We start from the raw sequence: 21,193 nt of genomic DNA on the forward strand, positions 1-21,193 counted from the left end.
TACGTGTCCAATGGCAGATATTACATCACATCACTAACAGAATGATGTACAGTGTTCAAACCCGGAAGAACCATTGGATAATTAATGCTGTCAATTTAGAAATAACTACATCATTCTGGTGGATGAACTTTGCATGAATTGAAAATTTTTTTTTGCGATATACCCCCCGGTAATTTCATCATTTTTTATCCAAAGCCTGCCATGTCAGAACACAACAAAAATTATATATATATCAATTAACATTACTGTTTTTACATTTATGACTTTAAAGTAATGAACAATTTGTCAAAATATTATAATCCACAACTAACAGCACCCTACACACTACAATTTACTCAAGTTCACCATATAGAATCAAATAATAATGTGCACATGAAATGCAACATCCCCCTCCCCCCATTAACACTGACACATTAACTGCAGGTTACATAAACTGTTTTGATGAAACAAGTGCCGCCACCCCCCAAAACTGATGATGCAATAGACACCAGGTCAACACCCCCCCAACACATTGACCTCTGCAGGGTTTTTTCTAGAAAAAATGAACAAGAGGGAGCACACACAGTTGAGGAAGCGAAGCGATCAAGTTGGAGGGTATATCGGAAGGTTTCTGTGCCATTTTAACGGTGTATCTATTACCACTGAAATATTTTTGGAGTAATTTTAGTGTATTTGGTATCCAGACACATTGTCAGCTGGTGTTTTCACAGTTCAATCAGCAATTCGGTAAGAGGGCGCCAGCCAAGAGTATCAGCGCTGCGCCCCAGTTCCCCAGTTTAGAAAAAACCCTGCTCTGGTTACACAAACTGCTGTGCTGCAACAGCTGGTTCAATTAAACTGTTGTATCAAAAAAGCTCCATCAGTTTTTACTAAATCTACATTCACACCTTTTACTAAAACTATTGCAAACTATTGCAGTACCCACTAAATCATAATACAAATAAACCTTGAATGTAGATGGATGTCGAGATCTCATTGACACCAAAACCACAAAACTGTTTTGCTCCTTCAATAGTGTACCATTCTCGCTTCAATCATCGTGTCTACTCTTACTGTTCCACTAATCTAATGTAACCATGGTGATTGTAACAGTAGATGTGATGATGGGAGAAAACACATTTGAATGGGAAAAGTAAGTTTTGTGGATGTCTCACTCTCAACCAGGTCTCGACAGCCATTTGCTAATAAGGTCTAATTTTTATCTAAATAGAAAAAGTGCATCTTTATAATATAATGCAAATTATTGAATATAGTATAAAATATGTCAGGGTTCAACAATAGTCAACTAAAATTGTTGCATTTACCTCAAATAAAAGGTATTACTGTAAAATCTGTATTAGAAGCCGCGGTTTCTATTAAAATGATACAATGCAACAGAGGGGATGCGGTTTCTATTAGAGCATCTACACAAACTGTGATTTTTTTGTTCTTAAAAAAATGGGTGCGAATTCTATTATGGATGCGGCTTCTAATACAGATATTACAATGCTATGTGTAGTCAAATATTTTGTTTGAATGATTCTCAGTTATAAACCAAATGCTACTGAAAATGAGTAAAACAAAAATCCCTATTTCATATAAAACTGAGATTTATCAGAATATTTTTAAGCTTTTAAGTTTATTTTTGATTTTCAAGAATAAATATAAACCTTCCCCCATCACCTGCATGCATGGCTTTTTAGTAGCTAGCTAGGTTGCTATAGCATTTTCAAGCACAAGTTAATAGAAATGGCTGGTTATGGCTGGTTATGGCTGGTTATGGCTGGTTACTGATGTACTTACAATAAAAGGGACAATTTAGGCTTGAGCAATAACAGAATTACGCTTATATGCATCACCTGGAGTAAGAAAAAAGAATAGTCGCATGAAATGATAATATTACAGTGTAATGTTGAATGAGTGAAGCATTGATAGCTGGACACAGACAAAAAGATATAAATAAAAACGTCTGTCGGAATTCCCGATTCTTGAATTATCAAAGGACAAGATGTAAAGTAACAGACCAATGAAAAGATCTATAAAAAAAAGAATAGATAGGCAACACCAGAAGAATCAATATTTGAAAAAGTTTTTTAAAGACAGCGGAGTTTGGTTGGTTTGGTGGGTGTTTACAAAAGGGGTCAGCTAAAAAACTAATGAGATAATTTTGCAGAGAAAATGAACTACTACGTGTCTGAGTATTTCGCTGAGTAAATATGACATGTCATATGAAATCAGGTATGAAATTTTATTTCACCAGAAACAGTGTATACATTGAGTAGTAAATTAAAAATAAATAAATACTTAAAATTATAATATTAGTAATTAATTATAGATTTTCAACTCCCAAAAATATGAAAATATTATGCTATAACAATAGATTATTTGGGTGTGAGTTTTATATTCAGAGGCTGATACGAGTTAGTTTAAAGATAACGATTAGAGGATTTTGTCGGTCACAAGTTAAAAACACGGCCAAGTGATGTTCTGCAACAATGCACATTTGGAACATTCGTAATCTGTCCTACCTTCTGGTTTGTTAACCTTAAATGACTTAATATGCTCAAGTGATAAACAAGCAAATGCTATTAATTCAAAAATAAGGAAATTCATTAATCATGAAGTTTTAGAACGACATTAGACAGAGTGGTATGGGAGCAAAACTATCTTTTTTTTGGAGGCTAAATTTGGATAATTATCAAAAATATAAATTAATATTAGATCATTATAAGACTGTGGTACTCGGGCATGACTTTGAATTACTTGGAAACAAAATTTTCCGATAATAATATTGAATCAATGTTTGACAGAATGGAATGGGGTGTGACTTCAGCTTGCTTGAAGCAGAATTCTTCGATAATTATCAGATCGTTATCAAAATTTAGATTAATATTAGTAATATCGTGGCCCTACTTTCTGAGCTCTCACTAGATATTTTAAAGTGTTAGTAAAAGTCATAATTGAAAAAAGAAATAAAAAACATCCATATAATAATGTAAATTTTACTGATTCTTTCAAATTTTCAGTAAATTTTTGAAAACAAAATCACAATTCACTACATTTACTAGTGACAGCTTAGATTTATACAAGATACGACTGAAAGTGGTTGACATTTTGTAGATGAAGACAGAAAAGTGATGGTCAAGTTACTTCCACTCAGCATGAATACTGTGAAATAGCTGCATACAATTTAGTGAATTTGACATCTTAATTTAGCTAAAGTGTCATTTATCTTATAGTGAGAATATAACGGTACTTTCAGTCAAATTAGCTACATCTTGAATTAGCAAAGTATAGATTAGCTAAAATAACATGCTATTTTTTTAGTTTTGAAAATGCAGAATAAGTGCAAGAAGCATCTTTAGTCCAACATAAACAAGAAACAAACTGTCCATGTTATTGTAAGAATGCAAGAAGTAAAAGATTATTTCATTAAAAGTTATAGAAGATTAAGCCATCACGTCAGTAGTTTATTTTTTAAAAATTGCTTCATGGATAATGCTTTGGGAATATTGTCCCTTGAGACAACACTGAATAAATAACTAACATAGGATAACAATTACAACAATATACTTCAAAACTAGAGCTAAAAGAGAAATGCGATTCAGAAGTTTTTTGCATGCATCCCGTTGTTTAGAAAAAATACACAGAGAACATGTGCAACTTTATATTATTTCATTTCATATTACAAAGGCAAGGTGAATAATCTGTTTTTGAGCATTGCTTTTATTAGATTCAACATGTAATGCTGCCATAACATTTTTATTTTACATTAAATCACACTATAAATTATTAGAAATTATCTGACAATTATTTGAATATGCTCAAATGCTCACTTTGCATAATTAAAAAATTGAAACTAATCCAAAAATTAATTTTGACATTGTTTCTCACTGCATCAAATAAACAGAGACACAAACCTACCTAGATTAGCTGTGACAACATCTGGTCCATTTCGCATGACAGTAACAGAAGGTACATTACCATAGATGTGTTCCGTAGTATCTGGGGTAGAATCTGGCTCATCCGGCTCATCCGGTTGTTCTCGCTCTTTTAATAGGTCATCCACACAAAGATGAATGAATATGTACTGGGACTGTAATATTACAATTAAAACTGTTTAGATTCATTCCACAAATGTCAGAGAAATGTTTAATAAAGACATAAAATATTAAAACATTCTAATTATAAAATTTGACACCAGCCACATCAAAGTATCATCACTAAAATAGTGTATCAATTGTTTTGTTGACAATAACTCTAGATAAGGCTCCAGCCATTTTAAAATCCAGATTACTGATATTTAACGAACAGATACGAGGATGATAATGGTTTGGGAGTCAAGGTTATATGCAATATACTTAGACATATATATGTGGGAACAGTAAATTTAACAGAAACATTTTGAAAAAAATACATGTACCAGCAAAGTACTGATGTACAGTGAGCATCTGAATCACTGCTACTACATTGACTGGATGTACAGAAATAATAAAACATGCAGTATCTCGACTGACATAGCTTCACTGTTAGCAATGCACATCTCAATTAAAAAATTGAAGATATCATCACAAAATGAACAAATCTGAGAGGTCTACCTGAGGTACCTATTTCATATCAATCGGACGGTTTTCAATAGAAGTTGAAAATGTCACTTTTTAACAAAAATGACAAAAATATGCACCAAAATTAGAGAATTAAAGATATCATCATAAAATCTAAATGAAGTCCACCCATGAAATTTAAATGAGGTCTATCCAAGGTACATATAAACCAAGTATCAAAGCAATCAGGCTAGCAATGTGGTAGTTTTCAAGATGATGTTGAAAAAGTGAAAAATTGACGCAGACACCCACAGACAATCAGAGAAGCGACAGTGGGGCTAAAGACAGCAGTAGTTCTCACCTCAGTTTGGATCATATAGACTCTATGCATTCTCATTTCACATGCGATACCAAATATATCCACGTAGTCATACTCCTTTATATGCTGTATAAGTCTATCTAGTGCAATGAAAGTACCAGTCCTACCAACACCAGCACTGTCATAAACGTACAAAATCAATTATTGAGAGGGTGTACATTATATATCAGAATACAATTACTGTAAATGCATTAATTATTCACTGGATTTTAATTTCGGTATTTTCGCTGATAAGTGAAATGTACTGTATTAAATCTACATGAACATGTATAATAACATAAATTGTAAAATAACCATAAAAATTATTGTTTCCTTGACAAATTCGTGAAATTTAAAGCACAGTGAATATGCTCAGAACATCAAAATAGTGAAATTAAAACACAGTGAATATGCTCAGAACATTAAAATAGTGAAATTAAAACACAGTGAATATGCTCAGAACATCAAAATAGTGAAATTAAATGTCAGTGAAAATAAATGGTTTCACAGTGAGGTACCTGGACCTGCCAAACTAGTATTCTATTGTTGCATTGTAATATACATTTAAACTCATTAAAATGCACAGTACAGACAAATTCAATTTTCCCTCCCATAATGCATTGTATTATTACATGTAACATACTCGATAGATGCCAATTTGAATGTCTCTCATTGCATTGCAATACGCTAAGTTGATGCCATTTTCATTTTCTCTCCCATAATGCATTGTATTATTACATGTAACATACTCGATAGATGCCAATTTGAATGTCTCCCATTGCATTGCAATACGCTAAGTTGATGCCATTTTGATTTTCTCTCCCATAATGCATTGTATTATTACATGTAACATACTTGATAGATGTCAATTTGAATGTCTCCCATTGCATTGCAATACGCTAAGTTGATGCCATTTTGATTTTCTCTCCCATAATGCATTGTATATGCTCACACTTAAACGACTTGAACACAGAAACATAACACAAATATTTTCTACATACCTGCAATGTACAACAGTTGGTGTACCATCATTCTGAATCTGCGCCCTGACAGATCGTACAAACTTGATCAGAGAACCTGTTTCTTCAGGTACACCATGATCAGGCCACGCAGTGAAATTAAAGTGACGTATTCGTCTCAGTGACTTGCCCTAGTATATGAAGAATATATTTGATTAGTCATGAATACATCTGATAATAATTGTATGTGTATGTATGTAAGGTTTCAGTACTCAGTGTGAAGACAAGGTAGCACTGTCAGCCACACTGTCAGCCACACTGTCATACATGTATGATACCATAGTATGATATCTGACAGTTTGTGTAATTTGCATAAACGAGTTGTGTTGAAGTTTATATAGAATACGAAATTTGATACATGGTAAAAACACCTGCTATCTGATTGGCCTGAATGTTAGCTGTTAGGATTGGGTAGATAATTGGCTCAAAAAAGATGACCTACAAATTCCACAGCTAGGTATTTTCAGTACTTAGAGGAAAATATGAAAAGTAAAAAGTTTATGCCCATTCAAACTATAATAGTACATTCTTAGGAATCATGATTTAATAAAATTTGACAAACATGTATTTTCTGTTTCAAATTCCACATGCCACAAATGGTGGAAAAACCATACTGTTATCAGAGTACAGTGTTATGAAATATTATCATGAGAAACACGCTTACGTTTTCCACTGTGAATTCCCTGATAACCCAATCAGTCAGTTCATTTTCATGAGTGACTGTCACCAACACATCACCATAGTAAACTGGGTTATCATCAGTTGGCCAATAACGCTCACATTTCACCTAAATAAATAAATAAATAAATAAATAAATAAATAAATAAATAAATAAATAAATAAATAAATAAATAAATAAATAAATAAATAAATAAATAAATAAATAAATAAATAAATAAATAAATAAATAAATAAATAAATAAATAAATAAATAAATAAATAAATAAATAAATAAAAGTAGTATGAATGATTGGCAACATTGTTCAATGTCACATTTAATGCTGATAGTTTAACAATTACTCTGTCATACATGTCAGACTAACTCACCCGTCCTCTTTCCTGACATTGTGTTACCATGACAATGGTGCTCACATTATATTCCCAAATCATTCTCCAAAAATCATCCTTGGTACCTGGCAGTGTTCCTTGTACAGCGATGAATTCCCTGGGAGAATTGAAACCCTGAAAATAAACAAAACAAATTTGTATTACCGACCAATGGATAATGAGAAATCACAAGCACGAGTAATCACATGACAGACCCTGTTGTTGAATAGTCAACAAAACTGAAAAGAGTCAGCCATTTTGAATCAGAACTTGAAACAAATGCATGTTAATGTGAACATAGACTTGCCAAAGACAGGGTTCAGTGGAGAGTATTGTAGATTGCAGCAGCCATGGAAGGCTAACCAACCATAACATACATACATCACCCATTTTATGGCATAGAGAGAAAAAACTGACTTACTGGCATCCAGTTAGCATTGAGATAATCAGTGGCTTCATCATCTTCCACCTGTGAGAGTTTAACTCTTGTACGATCATCTAAAAAATGTAATAATTTGTTACTATAAAATACTTTCTTTTCACTCACAATTTATGTCCCCTATTTTCACTGAAAGGATGAGTCAGTGAAAATAAAATCCAGCGAAAATACTTTTTTTTTTCTATGTTGTCATTCAACTCATCAAAACTGCCAAACATTTGTTATTGATACCTTATCATATACCATAGTGCATACCATTCACAGTTGTGATGTTTAGCATAAAATAAAACTGCTGATATACATGTAGGAAGGTAAACATGTTATTGTTTTTTTTACGTGTTTGAACTGAGCACAGAGAAAAACAATTTCAGACTACAAAACAACAATTACTCGCACATTGCTGAGGAGAGACATATCTGCTAAATAATAAATACAGCAGTAGCTGTACCATATAACTACAAATGCTCTTAATACACTTAGCCACCATGTTTAATTAGCATAAATTAGCATAAATGAGTTACGGGTACTATCACAGTTTGTAACCCTTACTGTAGAACATACACGCTGCCCTCTATGACACCTGAATGTAGTCAATTTATCTTTTTCACATGATTCTGGGTATATTTAGTAATTAGTTCATTCAGGTATGCAACAAAATATATAGCATGTTATTCCAAAAACCCAAATATCCAATCACCAGACAGTGAAAACAATATAGTACTAATATAAATACAATATAAATACTAACATGGTAGAATGTTGGTGTATCTATTTTTAGCTCTATTTTCTGGCAACTCAGCTGCATCCCAAGACTGTTCTCTCCCAACTGGTCGCAGTTCCTGTATAAAAACAGTTGAAAATTACTCCACAACATTATACAATAAATACTAGTACGCATGGTTTTTTCGAGAAAATTTGTTAAGAGGGAGTACACCTTGTCGAGTAAGAGCAGGTATCAAAAAAACAAAATGACCCCTCAGCCTGAAAAAAAAGTCAAATCGGAAAGTTTTTGTGCCATCTAATGATGTATTTATCGTGACTGAAATATTTTTGGAGTACTTACATGCATAGCGTATTTGATGACCAAACACATTGGTGGTGGTGGTAATTAGATGTTTTCACAACGTAAAGATTGTTTTGAGAAAGATTTCATGTTGAATGGCAGCATGGCCCAAGTGTGACTTTAAGGTTTAATTGGCATTTTGGTAAGAGGGCTTGAAGTTTAATCAGCATTTTGGCAAGAGGGTGCAAGCCAAGGGTATGAGAATGCTGCGCGCCTATTCCCCTGTCTGGAAGAACCCCTAATATGTATACTATTTATGATATTGGCCTTGTATGGCATATGGTCTATACTTGAATTTATAGATACATTGTTCATTCTGGTTTGACGCTACGGGTAGTCCCTTAGCCTGGTAAAATTGCCATGCATACAACTGAATAGTAACTCACTAACCTTATTAGATATTAATAGTAAATATACATTTCGCACTTGTGAATTAAGCCCTGTGCTAACATAATTTTTTTGTTTGAGCCAAAGAAAAATATTAGATTTTTTTGAGAAGCACCTGACCACAAAATAATTTCTTAAATTTATGATAACAAAATTAAAATAACATAACATACATCATATTCTTCTGAGAAGCGGAACTCCATGTCTGCACTCATAATTTGGAAATATCCATGATATTCAGCCAGCTTCACAGGTCTGTAAAATAATTAATAAAATAATTATTCAAGCATTCACCAAAATAATTACAAGCACCCAGCATAATCATATTTATTTACGTCATCATAAAAGGATGAAATTCTTTAAAATACATGTATGATTGCAGTAGACATTACTGACAATTCTCAGGGGTGAAGCTACATCACAGAACGTTCTACGTTGCTAAGACGTGCACCACTGTACCACATATTTCTATGGGTTCTGTGTGCGCTGCTGTGGAACAGCTAAAGTCAAGCAATCTTAAGCAACCAAAAAACAGATACTATCAGATACTTACTTTGAATGTTTCTGTGTCTTAGGTTTCTGAGCAATTGGAGGTTTGCCGTTTTCATCTCTCAATCCGATAAATTCAGGATTTGCTGTACCCTCAACAGTACGTGTACTGTAAATAACAAGCCATGCATGGCACAGTCCCCGTTAGTTATCAAATTTAAGATATATAGTTTTATTTATAGTAATATAGCTGGAATATTACATTGTCAGGAATATGATTTTTTAACATTAAAATGATTGACATTTGTATCTGATCGTCAAACAAGTACTTGTCCATATTGAGAGATATTGCTCTGGAATAGCATTCAAAATCAGCCATTTTGAATACATGTATATATATAACATGATGTATAACGAATATATAAAATTTGAATATAAACAGTCAAAGCATTTAAAAGATATGGCTCTAGAAGCCCAATCATTAAAACAAAATGGCCGCAAGTCAGCCATTTTGAATCCAATCTGAAAAATAAAATGACGTGCAGCAGGAACCCGTAATATCCAATGTATGTACCAAGTTTGAATAAAATCCATCTGTAAACAGCCGAGAAATGCTTGATTTTTAGGATTTTTTAGCACAAAAATGGCTGCCATTCTGCTATCTTGAATCAGACCGTAAAACAAAATGATGTGCATCAAGGTCCTATAATGTCTAATGTATATACCAAGTTTGAACAAAATCCATCTGTAAACAGCCAAGAAATACTCGATTTCGATGATTTTTATCACAAAAATTGACGCCATTCGACCATTTTGAATCAGATCGTGAAAACAAAATGACGTGCATATGTATAATATCATGTATGATGTACATGTATGTGTGAAGTTTGATTGTGATTGGCACGCACGCACGCACGCACGCACACACACACGCACGGACGGACGGAAACACCAAGGTCAAAATATAAGTCCCCGTTTCGGACTGTGTTCGAACGGGGACTAACAAATTGCAATTAAAAAGTCTGCTGCCACAGAAAAGATGGTAATGTTCTCAGACACATATTTAATAGGAATTTCAATTGAAAATGTAGATTTAAGCTTTCATCACAGAAATGATTTGGAAAATAACTGTACATGCAGCTTTTGATAAGAAAGAATATATGTATGTTTTGTTGTGTTTAAGGTAGAAGCCTGCTCATAATTTTTGACAAAATTGGTCATAAATCACATGATAATGTTCATTAATTTATTATGCACAATCATGAAGCTAATGTCTCATGGTACAATGAAATAGCATTATTTTGTGTGTTACAGTTATGCTTTTTGAGAAAGGTGTTCTAATATTTCTATGTCACCAGGCTAGATTTTGAGATATTGCATGATACCTCTGCTGTAGGAATCTATGCTAAAAGCATTATAATAGCGCCAAAATGGCGACTTTCCACTAAAATACAACCAATCAATATCTTGAAAATAAGGCTGGTGACCCCTAACTTTTTTTAAGTCAATATCCTTATATTGCCTTGGAGTGCAGTTTATTGAAAAAAATAATAAATTCTGGGTATTTTAATTTATGAGTAGGCTTCTACCTTAAGGCCTTTTTTTAATACAGATTTTGTTTGGGGTCTTGAGATAAAAGAATGGAAGATGTACTTATTAACTTAAAGATAAAAAAAATTACTGCAAATACTTAATTTCCACTCACAATTTATAGAAGGGATGATTCAGTGCAAGTAAAATCCAGTATACTTGTTTCATATATTTTACATTCAACTGAATCAACTCAATTCAAAAATCAGTTACAATAGAATCAAACACCCAAAATTGTTTTTCCAGTGAAAATTAATTCTGGCTGAAATACAAAATTTCACATTAAAGGGGAAGTCAAGCCAAACAACACAATGACCCCCAAAGAAAAAGCTCCACAAATGTAGGAGAATGCAATTTACAGTTTTTTTATATCACTTTTCATTCTCTAGATATTCAACATTTCATCAGTATTATGTAGTCAGCCATCTTGATTCTCAAGCAAAGGATCATGGGTAAAGTATGACATCACAGAGTCTGTTGTCAGAAATTGAGAAAATGATTTCATCTATAACATGGGGAATACTGATGCGAATTAGTTCAAATTTTCGTTATGCATATAACTCTTGTATATGATTATAGTAATGTAAATTAGAATGTTACAAATACACATAAAGTGAAGATATTGCCAAAAACGTTAAAAAAATAAAAATCGTTATTTTCGTTGTGAAATATGGAATGACACTTTTTTGTCCACTTTTTATGGTCAACAAGTAATATATCACCTATATAACCTACTCACAACGATAAATTGTATACAATATAAGGAAATTTGAGCATTTGGTAGAAAAACATAAAAATAAATATTTTCAGTTCTGTTTCCATGACAACTATTTTATAAGCATGTTTGGCACCAGTACATGTATGCTACAACCCTGTTCTAAACTTTCAGCCAATTTAAAGTTCAACTTTTGAAGTTATAAATGAAATTATTTTCTCAATTTCTGACAACAGACTCTATGATGTCATACTTTACCCATAATCCTCTGCTGAAGAATCAAGATGGCGGTCTACATATATTGATGAAAAATTGAACATCTAGAGAATGAGAAGTGATATAAAAAAACTGTAAATTGCATGTCCTTACATTTGCCGAGCTCTTCCATCGAGGAGTATTATGTTGTTAGCCTTGACTTTCACTTTAATGAAAAACTTTTTGATTTCCCTACAACCACTATTTTTGAATTGTAAATTATCGACTATAAACTCGGATTAAAAGTTATAGAGGGTGCAGCAAGAATTGAATGCCGCTCAACTCGTGTATGAACCTAGTACCTCGATTTCCACAGTTAACGCTCTTCAACGTTCTATGTTTATGTCCGTTCTATTTTGAATGCATCAATAAACTGTTCGTCTGTGCTACTTATGGGGTATGCGCATTCAAGAATAATATACCTCCGTATATGTTGAATATATCCATGCAGTAAAAATGAAGTAATTTTCAGAGAGCAGAAATCAACAGGACTTACGTAGTTTTTTCATAATATCTTCGTTTATAATAAATGATAGCAAGAATGATAGCAACAGCTATCAATACACCAAGCAATACACCAAGAAGTAACCACAACCATGACATGTTTTTATCTGCAACAGATAACAAAACTTTAAATAAACTACCGTATATTATATAAGCCGAAAAAAAAAAGAATTTATTCTGACAGGTTTAATACACTTATATGTACCGGTACTACATTTGTACAGAACTACTGCATGGGTTTTATGCATACTACGCAGATTTTAGGTATAACTTTATAAGTATTGGGTTTATTAGTGAAGTTAAACTACATGCACGATCCATGGATATAGCCTGTTTTGTAACATTATAAATTAGGGTTTATATTTTAGAGAATACTGAGGTAGAGTCTGCATTTGAAAGAATCACTGAGCCCATAAACCCTTAGGGACTAAGACAAGTCCAATGAAAAATAAGATTATTCAATTGTAACCTGTGAGAAAATGGAATGCGTTGATGAGCATGTCATACCATGAGTGACATATAGTAATATTGAAAAATTTAAGTATATCATGAATACATCAGAAATAAAACTCATTAAACATGTTATTACCTATCTTAAATCATCTTATACTTTACATGCTAACTTCCAAGCACAATGAAAATTTTCTCCTCTTAAGCACTATTAGTACTGTACCTAGTAGTAGTTGTGTCTTTTTTATGTGATTTAGTTACTTCTTTTTCTTTTACTTTTATTACAATTAGCTAAAATTGAGATGTAATTTCACAATACGGCGTAATAAAGTTATTATTATTATTATTATTATAGTGCATGTCATTGGGCCATTTGTTTAATAGTAAACCCAAACCAAAATAATGCTAATACACAATACACAGGCAGCTCAAACACTGCTGTAATGATGCAGTCACCTGTCTTGACATCATGCAGTTTCTTGTAGAACTGGGATTAATTGAAATGATGTTGATTTTAATTAGCAGTCAGCAGAATGTGCATGTATGTATTTGGTTTCTCAATGTAACATATATGCGACTGGATATATACAAGTAGTAGTACTAATCACCTAGTAGGTTGTTGCTATTATACAGGGCTGTACACACCATCATTCCTTCTGGGATGATTGAATAAGACTGGTTGCCAAAAGCTCAGAACATGAGCTACATGATACTACCGGGTACTTGAATTTAATAAACATCATGATTCCATTCAACGTATGGAAAGTGCGATCAAGGATATTCATAATTGGTTAACATCGAATTTCTTAAAACTCAACTCGGACAAGACGGAACTGTTACTTTTTGGATCTCGACCAAATCTGGCCAAGTTAAATTTACCATCTATACAGATTGAGGGTTGTACCATTGTGCCAACAACATCTGCTCGTGATCTTGGCATTGAGTTCGACAAGCATATGACCATGGAAAATCGTGTGAATAGTATTTGTAAATCATCATACTTTCATATACGCAATATTAGTTCCATCAGGAAGTACCTAACTAATGTAACCACAAAACATTTAGTACATTCATTTGTTACATCAAGGATTGACCATGGAAACAGTCTCCTCTTCGGCATTGCCCAGACGAACATTCGTAAGCTCCAACTCGTTCAAAATACTGCGGCACGCCTCATCACAAGGACCAAGAAATTTGACCATATCACTGAAGTTCTTTACAACTTACACTGGCTTCCTGTTCAACAACGCATTAATTTCAAGATCATGTTAATCGCCTTTCGTGCAATTCACAACACCCTACCATCATACATTTGTGAACTGTTTGCATCTTACAAACCTACCCGCAGTCTACGCTCCACTAATAATTTTCTCCTAAACGTTCCGAAAATTAATACTAAATCTTACGGTCAACGCGCCATCTGCCATGCTGCACCTGCCTTATGGAATGAACTACCTCTACATATCAAACTATCTGGCAATATTGACATTTTTAAGAAGAAACTTAAAACTCATCTTTTTAAACAGACTTTTGAAACTCAGTAGTTTTTCTTTGTTGTTGCTATTAATGTTTTATTCATGATTTAATATTTTTTTTTTATTTATTTTTTGTCTTGTAAAGCGCCTATGAACATTTATTTTGGATATATGGCGCTATATAAGTGCATACTTATTATTATTATTATTATTATTATGATAGTACAAGATCACATATTTTGATATTCTATTTATTACATGTATGCATTTTCCAGCTGTTTTGCCAGCAGAAATCCCATGGAAACTGATATTAGAATTGTTATGTGTGTACGTCTTAAATCTATTACATTGTAGCATGTTCTATTTATTTGCATACAGGTATTCCATTCCTTCAATGTGCATTGCAGGCAGTTTATCAGTTGTGAATATACAAATTAATCTATGTTTTGAAACACTGATTTATTTTCAGATATAGAGACACATTGACAATGTTTTAACAAAATAGTGGGTTATTTCTATCAGTGGTCTTCTCACAGATTAAACGTAAATCGCAGTAGTGGCGGTTCAGTGGAGAAAATGAAAGTTGTGCAATTGCCACTGTAAAGTTCAAAGAATTAGGAATCCTTGAATGTAATTTAAAATGAAAATGCATAATGGCAAATGCATGAAACTGTTGGTAGACAATGAGAACATTCAGACTGATCATATTTCAAACAGTTTTCACAAAAATAACTTGTCTAGTCATTGAACAATCTGTTTTAGAAGGTGAATGGTTGTTGACATCACAATTTTCATGCAGACCAATCAGATTTGCTGCTCGGGGAAGGTGAAAGGTCAACTGGGTGTAATATTGAACAAGCAGCCTGTCGGCTGAGATAGCTCCGCTGTTAGCAATGCACATGGCAATTAAAGAACAGAAGATATCATTAGAAAATGAACAAATCTGAGAGAGGTCCACATGTAGTACCTATATGTATAATATATCAAAGTAATTGAAATTGCGGTTTTCAACAAGAAGTCGAAAATATCACTTTTTACCAAAAATTACAAAAATATTTACCAAAATTAGAGAATTAAAGATATCATTACAAAATGAACAAATCTGAGAGAGGTCCACATGTAGTACCTATATATGTAATATCAAAGCAATTGGACTTGTGGTTTTTAACAAGAAGTTGAAAATATCACTTTTTACCCAAAATGACAAAAATATTCACCAAAATTAGAGAATTGAAGATATCATCATGAAATAAACAAATCTGAGAGAGGTCTACCCAAGGTACATATACACCAAGTATCAAAGCATTCAGGCTTGTAGTTTTCAAGAAGAAGTCGAAAAAGTAAAACATTGACACGAACGACGGACGCAGGGCGACGACGACGGACAATCACTCATATGATAAGCTCCGCTCGACAAAGTCAACAGCAGAGCTAAAAATATTACCGTACTTATCCGGGTAAGAGCCCATGCCTGGACAAACGCCCACCACCTACTTTTGACACAATAAAGAAGTTGAGGTCATATCCGGGCACACGCCCAGAGGGTCTTTTTCTATATACACAAAACAAAAAACAAAAAAAAACTATTTTCTATTCGTTGACTGTGGTAGTATTAACAGTTGACTTTCTTGAAGTCTGTCATGATACTTATAACAAGCAGCCTATCGGCTGAGATAGCTCCGCTGTTAGAAATGCACATTTCAATTAAAGAACTGAAGACATCATCAGAAAATGAACAATATGTATAGTATCAAAGCAATCGGACTTACAGTTTTTAACAAGAAGTCGAAAATATCACTTTCTACCAAAAATGACCAAAATATTCACCAAAATTAGAGAATTGAAGATATCATCACGAAATGAACAAATCTGAGAAAGGTCTACATGTAGTATCTATATATGTAATATCAAAGCAATTGAACTTTTGGTTTTTAACAAGAAGTCGAAAATATCACTTTTTACCAAATATGACAAAAATATTCACCAAAATTATAGAATCCAAGATATCATCACGAAATGAACAAATCTGAGAAAGGTCTACATGTAGTATCTAAATATGTAATATCAAAGCAATTGAACTATTGGTTTTTAACAAGAAGTCGAAAATATCACTTTTTACCAAAAATTACAAAAATATTCACGAAAATTAGAGAATTGAAGACATCATCACAAAATGAACAAATCTGAGAGAGGTCCACATGTAGTACCTATATATGTAATATCAAAGCAATCGGACTTGTGGTTTTTAACAAGAAGTCGAAAATATCACTTTTTACCAAAAATTACAAAAATATTCACCAAAATTAGAGAATTGAAGATATCATCACAAAATGAACAAATCTGAGAGAGGTCCACATGTAGTACCTATATATGTAGTATAAAAGCAATTGGACTTGCGGTTTTTAACAAGAAGTCGAAAATATCACTTTTTACCAAAAATGATAAAAATATTCACCAAAATTAGAGAATTAAAGATATCATTACAAAATGAACAATTCTGAGAGAGGTTCACATGTAGTACCTATATATGTAATATCAAAGCAATTGCACTTGCGGTTTTTAACAAGAAGTCGAAAATATCACTTTTTACCAAAAATGACAAAAATATTCACCAAAATTAGAGAATTAAAGATATCATTACAAAATGAACAAATCTGAGAGAGGTCCACATGTAGTACCTATATATGTAATATCAAAGCAATTGCACTTGCGGTTTTTAACAAGAAGTCGAAAATATCACTTTTTACCAAAAATGACAAAAATATTCACCAAAATTAGAGAATTAAAGATATCATTACAAAATGAACAAATCTGAGAGAGGTCCACATGTAGTACCTATATATGTAGTATCAAAGCAATTGCACTTGTGGTTTTTAACAAGAAGTCGAAAATATCACTTTTTACCAAAAATGACAAAAATATTCACCAAAATTAGAGAATTGAAGATATCAACATGAAATGAACAAACCTAAGAGAGGTCTACCCAAGGTACATATACACCAAGTATCAAAGCATTCAGGCTTGTAGTTTTCAAGAAGAAGTCGAAAAAGTAAAACATTGACACGGACGACGGACGACGACGACGGACAATCACTCATATGATAAGCTCCGCTCGACAAAGTCGACAGCGGAGCTAAAAATTGTTAATTGCGTAAAACAAGGGGTGAACGCAAAACAGCTTTCTGCCTTCAGGGCAGCGCTTTCACAGTTGATTTTTTTCAGAATCATAACAGTCAGCAAGTCTATAAAAATAAATATTAAAGCAGAAACGGTAGTTCTCTTCTTGAAATATGTCATGGCCCTAAAAAGGGCCGGCCGTTTGGTTTGTGCTTCCTTAGACGATTCAAGCAAATCGTATAAGGAGAGCCGCTAAGCAAGTGTTGCACTCGTTCGGCTTTAGCGTCGACGACAATGAAAACAATGTTGCAATATTGTAGCAATTCGTACCTGGGAGAATGGTTGAAATCACGTTATTTTGGCTTTATAAATATATTGTAGCAGCTTGCGAATCCATAACTGGGGCCAGCAATTTTGCAATGTCAGGCCGAAGACTGCCAACTTTTTTACCATCTTTTATCACCGCTATTGCATTTCTGTCATGAAAACTATTCTTCTGTCGTTCCTATTCCTATTTCAGGTCCACCGCGATATCCATATAGTGAGACATTCCAACGGCCGAAACTTGCTGAATGATAACTTTCACCGTGATTAATAAGCGTTAAGTCTGATAAGACAGCAATGTCACGATTTGATCTGCATGATGAAATACTAGTAGTGATGTCATTCTTAGCCAATCAGTAAAGCAGATGCATAAAGGTCAAAGATGATTGCTAGACTGTAAACAAAAGCATCGCAGCAGAGCGACCCCATTTTTCTTGTCTCTTTATTATGATTAGACATGAATAAAAAGTGCCAAGCTGACAGACTGCGAAATTCGTGGATTAAAAGTGCTAAGTCCAAATTGTGTGGGACGATGTCGAGAAACTTCAGGAATAAGTTGTAGGGATTTTGTTCGACGGCTACAGTGACGCCGACTTGGACATTTGAGGGTTTTGAGTTTGACGAAGATGGCAATGAACGTACAAATAAAGATCTGAGAAGTTTTTTTCAAACAGCTATGAATTTTTATAATTTTTACTGTGTAAATTTGTAAATTATTATTGATCTTGTATGCCAGTTGATTCGTAATTTGTCGAGACCAGAAATCATTTTACGCAGTTTAACCCCTGACATTTTAATTCATTTTGAGTTCACGCGTGATTCCTCACTGTCGATTTTTATTATTTCTGGTTTATTTGTCACATTATAAGCAGTACATTATTTTTGTTTTACTTCTAGTGTTGCATATTGTTCATTTATTTTCGTTGCATGTTTTCATTTGCCCACTGTCCCTGTGATAGAGGGACTGTGATTTGCCGTTCTATTCCCTGCCGCAGTTCGATCTGCGTGTTGTCAATTTTTGCGAATTTTCGTTTTTTTTGCTGGGGATCTCCTGGCAAACGCCCACCCCTTCTTTTTGGCAATTTTCCATGTTCAGGACCCTGGGCTTATACCCGGATAAATACGGTAAATGGTTTTATGTTACTGCTACTACATGATACATGTGATAATATGAGGTTACATGTATTACGAGGATACTGAAAAGTTGCAGTATCCTCATAATAACCTTATTATTATACATCTTTTCCTTCCAATGATACATCATGGGAATGACAAAATCCAAAATGTTTAGCACAAAATCAGCGAACTTCTTTGTGTGGAGTCCGGTCAAAAGCTAGTGTCAGCCATGTTTGTTTTTATTATTAGAGGACGCATACGCACGTAGTCATTCCATATTTGGAATTCGCATTTGCTTATATGGTAGGATGAAAACGCCCTGTAAAATACCGCAAATTTACGACACACTGTAACTTATGGTGTTATGGTAACAGATGTATAATACTGATATTAGGCATGGTGCCATCTCCACAATTTTGAATATCAAAGAAAACAAAGCAGATCTTGAGAACAAATCATAGAGAAGTATCTGTTGTATTTTGCTCAATCACCCACTATTTAGTTTAGTCTAAGCTAATAAAATTGGACTTACTGTGTACATATATGTATAAAGCCAGAGACAAAACTCAACTTCTACACATTTTAAATTGGAACAATACATAACACATTTCTGGTAAATTGAAAAGCTAGTACTCACTTGTTTTTATAGGTGCTGATAATGGGGTGTCAACATATGAAGTTGCTGTGAATCCTCTGTACTGATATCTGAAAGAAAAAAATCATAGAAAATAGTCAATGAATTTGCAGACATATAACTACATGTATAAATACAAAATTGAACACAAAAATCACCAAATCTAAAAAAATACCTTTTGACCATTCGTCACAATGTTACTGCAACCACCCAAACAAGACAATTTTACTTCCACCTACTTAGTTTTAATATTCTTAGAACCTTTGAAACGACCTCAATAGCCTATCACATTTAATCGTGGTCACCACTCCTGGCATGACAACTAAATGAATTAATATTCTGACAAAACCATAAATTGACTAATTTAATCAGAAATAATTAGCGCAGTATACAAAGACATGAAGTAACAAGTCATTGAAAATGGCACAGTCCCCATTAAATTTGTGAAAGTTCTCTTTGTGCTTGTCATATTAAAGTGGAGGGGTTGTCGCGAGTGTGTCCTTGAAACTTGAGTCCAAAGTGGCGTCAACAGACTGTCAAATTCGAACACATGTTGCATGGCGACCCCTCCGGTTTAAGACATAGCAAAGAAAAACATAGATCATAAGTGAAAGCATATCCAAGTTATCACATTTTAAACAAACAAGACTGCGACCAGTCAGTCATATTTGATCAAATTGCAAATTGAATTGACATGTACATGTATCCATTTATGACATGCTAAATATCAATGAAAATGATACATAGGTGACAGAGATATAGTAATATGGTCAAAAATAAAAACAGCGGTTATTCGGCCATCTACGAATGAAAATGGTACATAAATCTTGGAAATATATAGTAGTAAGTAGTAAGGCCAAAAAGTCAGATGGCTGTCAATCGGCCATCCTTGATCCAATTTTGAAACAAATTGTCATGGACATGTATCCTGACATGTATAAAGTATGTGTCAAATTTGAATGAAAACTGACAAAGCATGTCCAAGATACCACATTTAAAAAAAAAGATGGCTGCCATTTTGAATCAAATTGCTAAACCACTGCATGTACATATGTCCAACATAAAGTACAAGGCACATGCAAAGAATGAACGAAATTGGTCCAAAAGATTCTGAAATATGACTCTGCATGGATGCACATAGGAACAGACGCACAAATGAACGCACACACACAGACAGTCGGAAGACATTTATCCTAACATGTATAATGTATGTACCAAATTTGAATGAAAACTGACAAAGCATGTCCAAAATAGAAAATTTTCAAAAAACAAGATGGCTGCCAGTTGGCCATTTTGAATCGAATTGCTAAACCACTGCATGTGCATATGTCCCACATAAAGTACTAGGTTCATGCAAAAAATGAACGGAATCGGTCCGACAGTTCTGAAATACAACTCCGGAAGGACGGACGGACGAACAGGGACTAATAATTAGCGCAGTATACAAATACATGAAGTAATTAAATAATTGCCTTGAGCATGTGACTGGTAACAAGAAGTCTGCTGTTTTAGTACTTCAGAATTGTGCTAACTACTAGTATGATATTGAGTAAGGCAGTGGGGCCCTGTTACGGTAGTATGTCAAGATGGCTGTCATCTTAAATTTCTGGCAGACATTTTGATCATTATTTGTTCTCTATGAGTGCTTTCAAGCTGTATTATCTGTTAAACTTATTTGAAGTCTTTAA

The 21,193-nt window shown here is 33.5% G+C and overlaps 1 protein-coding gene across 2 annotated transcripts in view; it reads right to left on the bottom strand.

Moving 5' to 3' along the window:
- The window catches only part of LOC100373042 (tyrosine-protein phosphatase 10D-like), a 30,744-nt gene that overhangs the window by 5,002 nt on the left and 4,549 nt on the right, over positions 1 to 21,193 (bottom strand). Inside the window, exons 6-17 of one of the 2 annotated variants that reach the window (XM_085506399.1) lie at positions 19,509 to 19,576; positions 12,382 to 12,496; positions 9,390 to 9,494; positions 9,010 to 9,091; positions 8,135 to 8,225; positions 7,369 to 7,445; positions 6,948 to 7,082; positions 6,565 to 6,687; positions 5,883 to 6,031; positions 4,885 to 5,020; positions 3,904 to 4,075; positions 1,783 to 1,838 (exon numbers count right to left, since the gene is read on the bottom strand). In XM_085506399.1, the coding sequence (XP_085362525.1) occupies positions 1,798 to 1,838; positions 3,904 to 4,075; positions 4,885 to 5,020; positions 5,883 to 6,031; positions 6,565 to 6,687; positions 6,948 to 7,082; positions 7,369 to 7,445; positions 8,135 to 8,225; positions 9,010 to 9,091; positions 9,390 to 9,494; positions 12,382 to 12,496; positions 19,509 to 19,576 (1,294 nt within the window). In that variant the 3' untranslated portion in view covers positions 1,783 to 1,797. The remainder of the gene's footprint in view (positions 1 to 1,782; positions 1,839 to 3,903; positions 4,076 to 4,884; positions 5,021 to 5,882; positions 6,032 to 6,564; positions 6,688 to 6,947; positions 7,083 to 7,368; positions 7,446 to 8,134; positions 8,226 to 9,009; positions 9,092 to 9,389; positions 9,495 to 12,381; positions 12,497 to 19,508; positions 19,577 to 21,193) is intronic. The other variant, XM_085506400.1, reaches the window with a different exon arrangement.

This window comes from Saccoglossus kowalevskii, chromosome 12 (genome assembly GCF_978046115.1).
Source record: "Saccoglossus kowalevskii chromosome 12, keSacKowa6.1, whole genome shotgun sequence".
Classification (NCBI taxonomy): domain Eukaryota; kingdom Metazoa; phylum Hemichordata; class Enteropneusta; family Harrimaniidae; genus Saccoglossus; species Saccoglossus kowalevskii.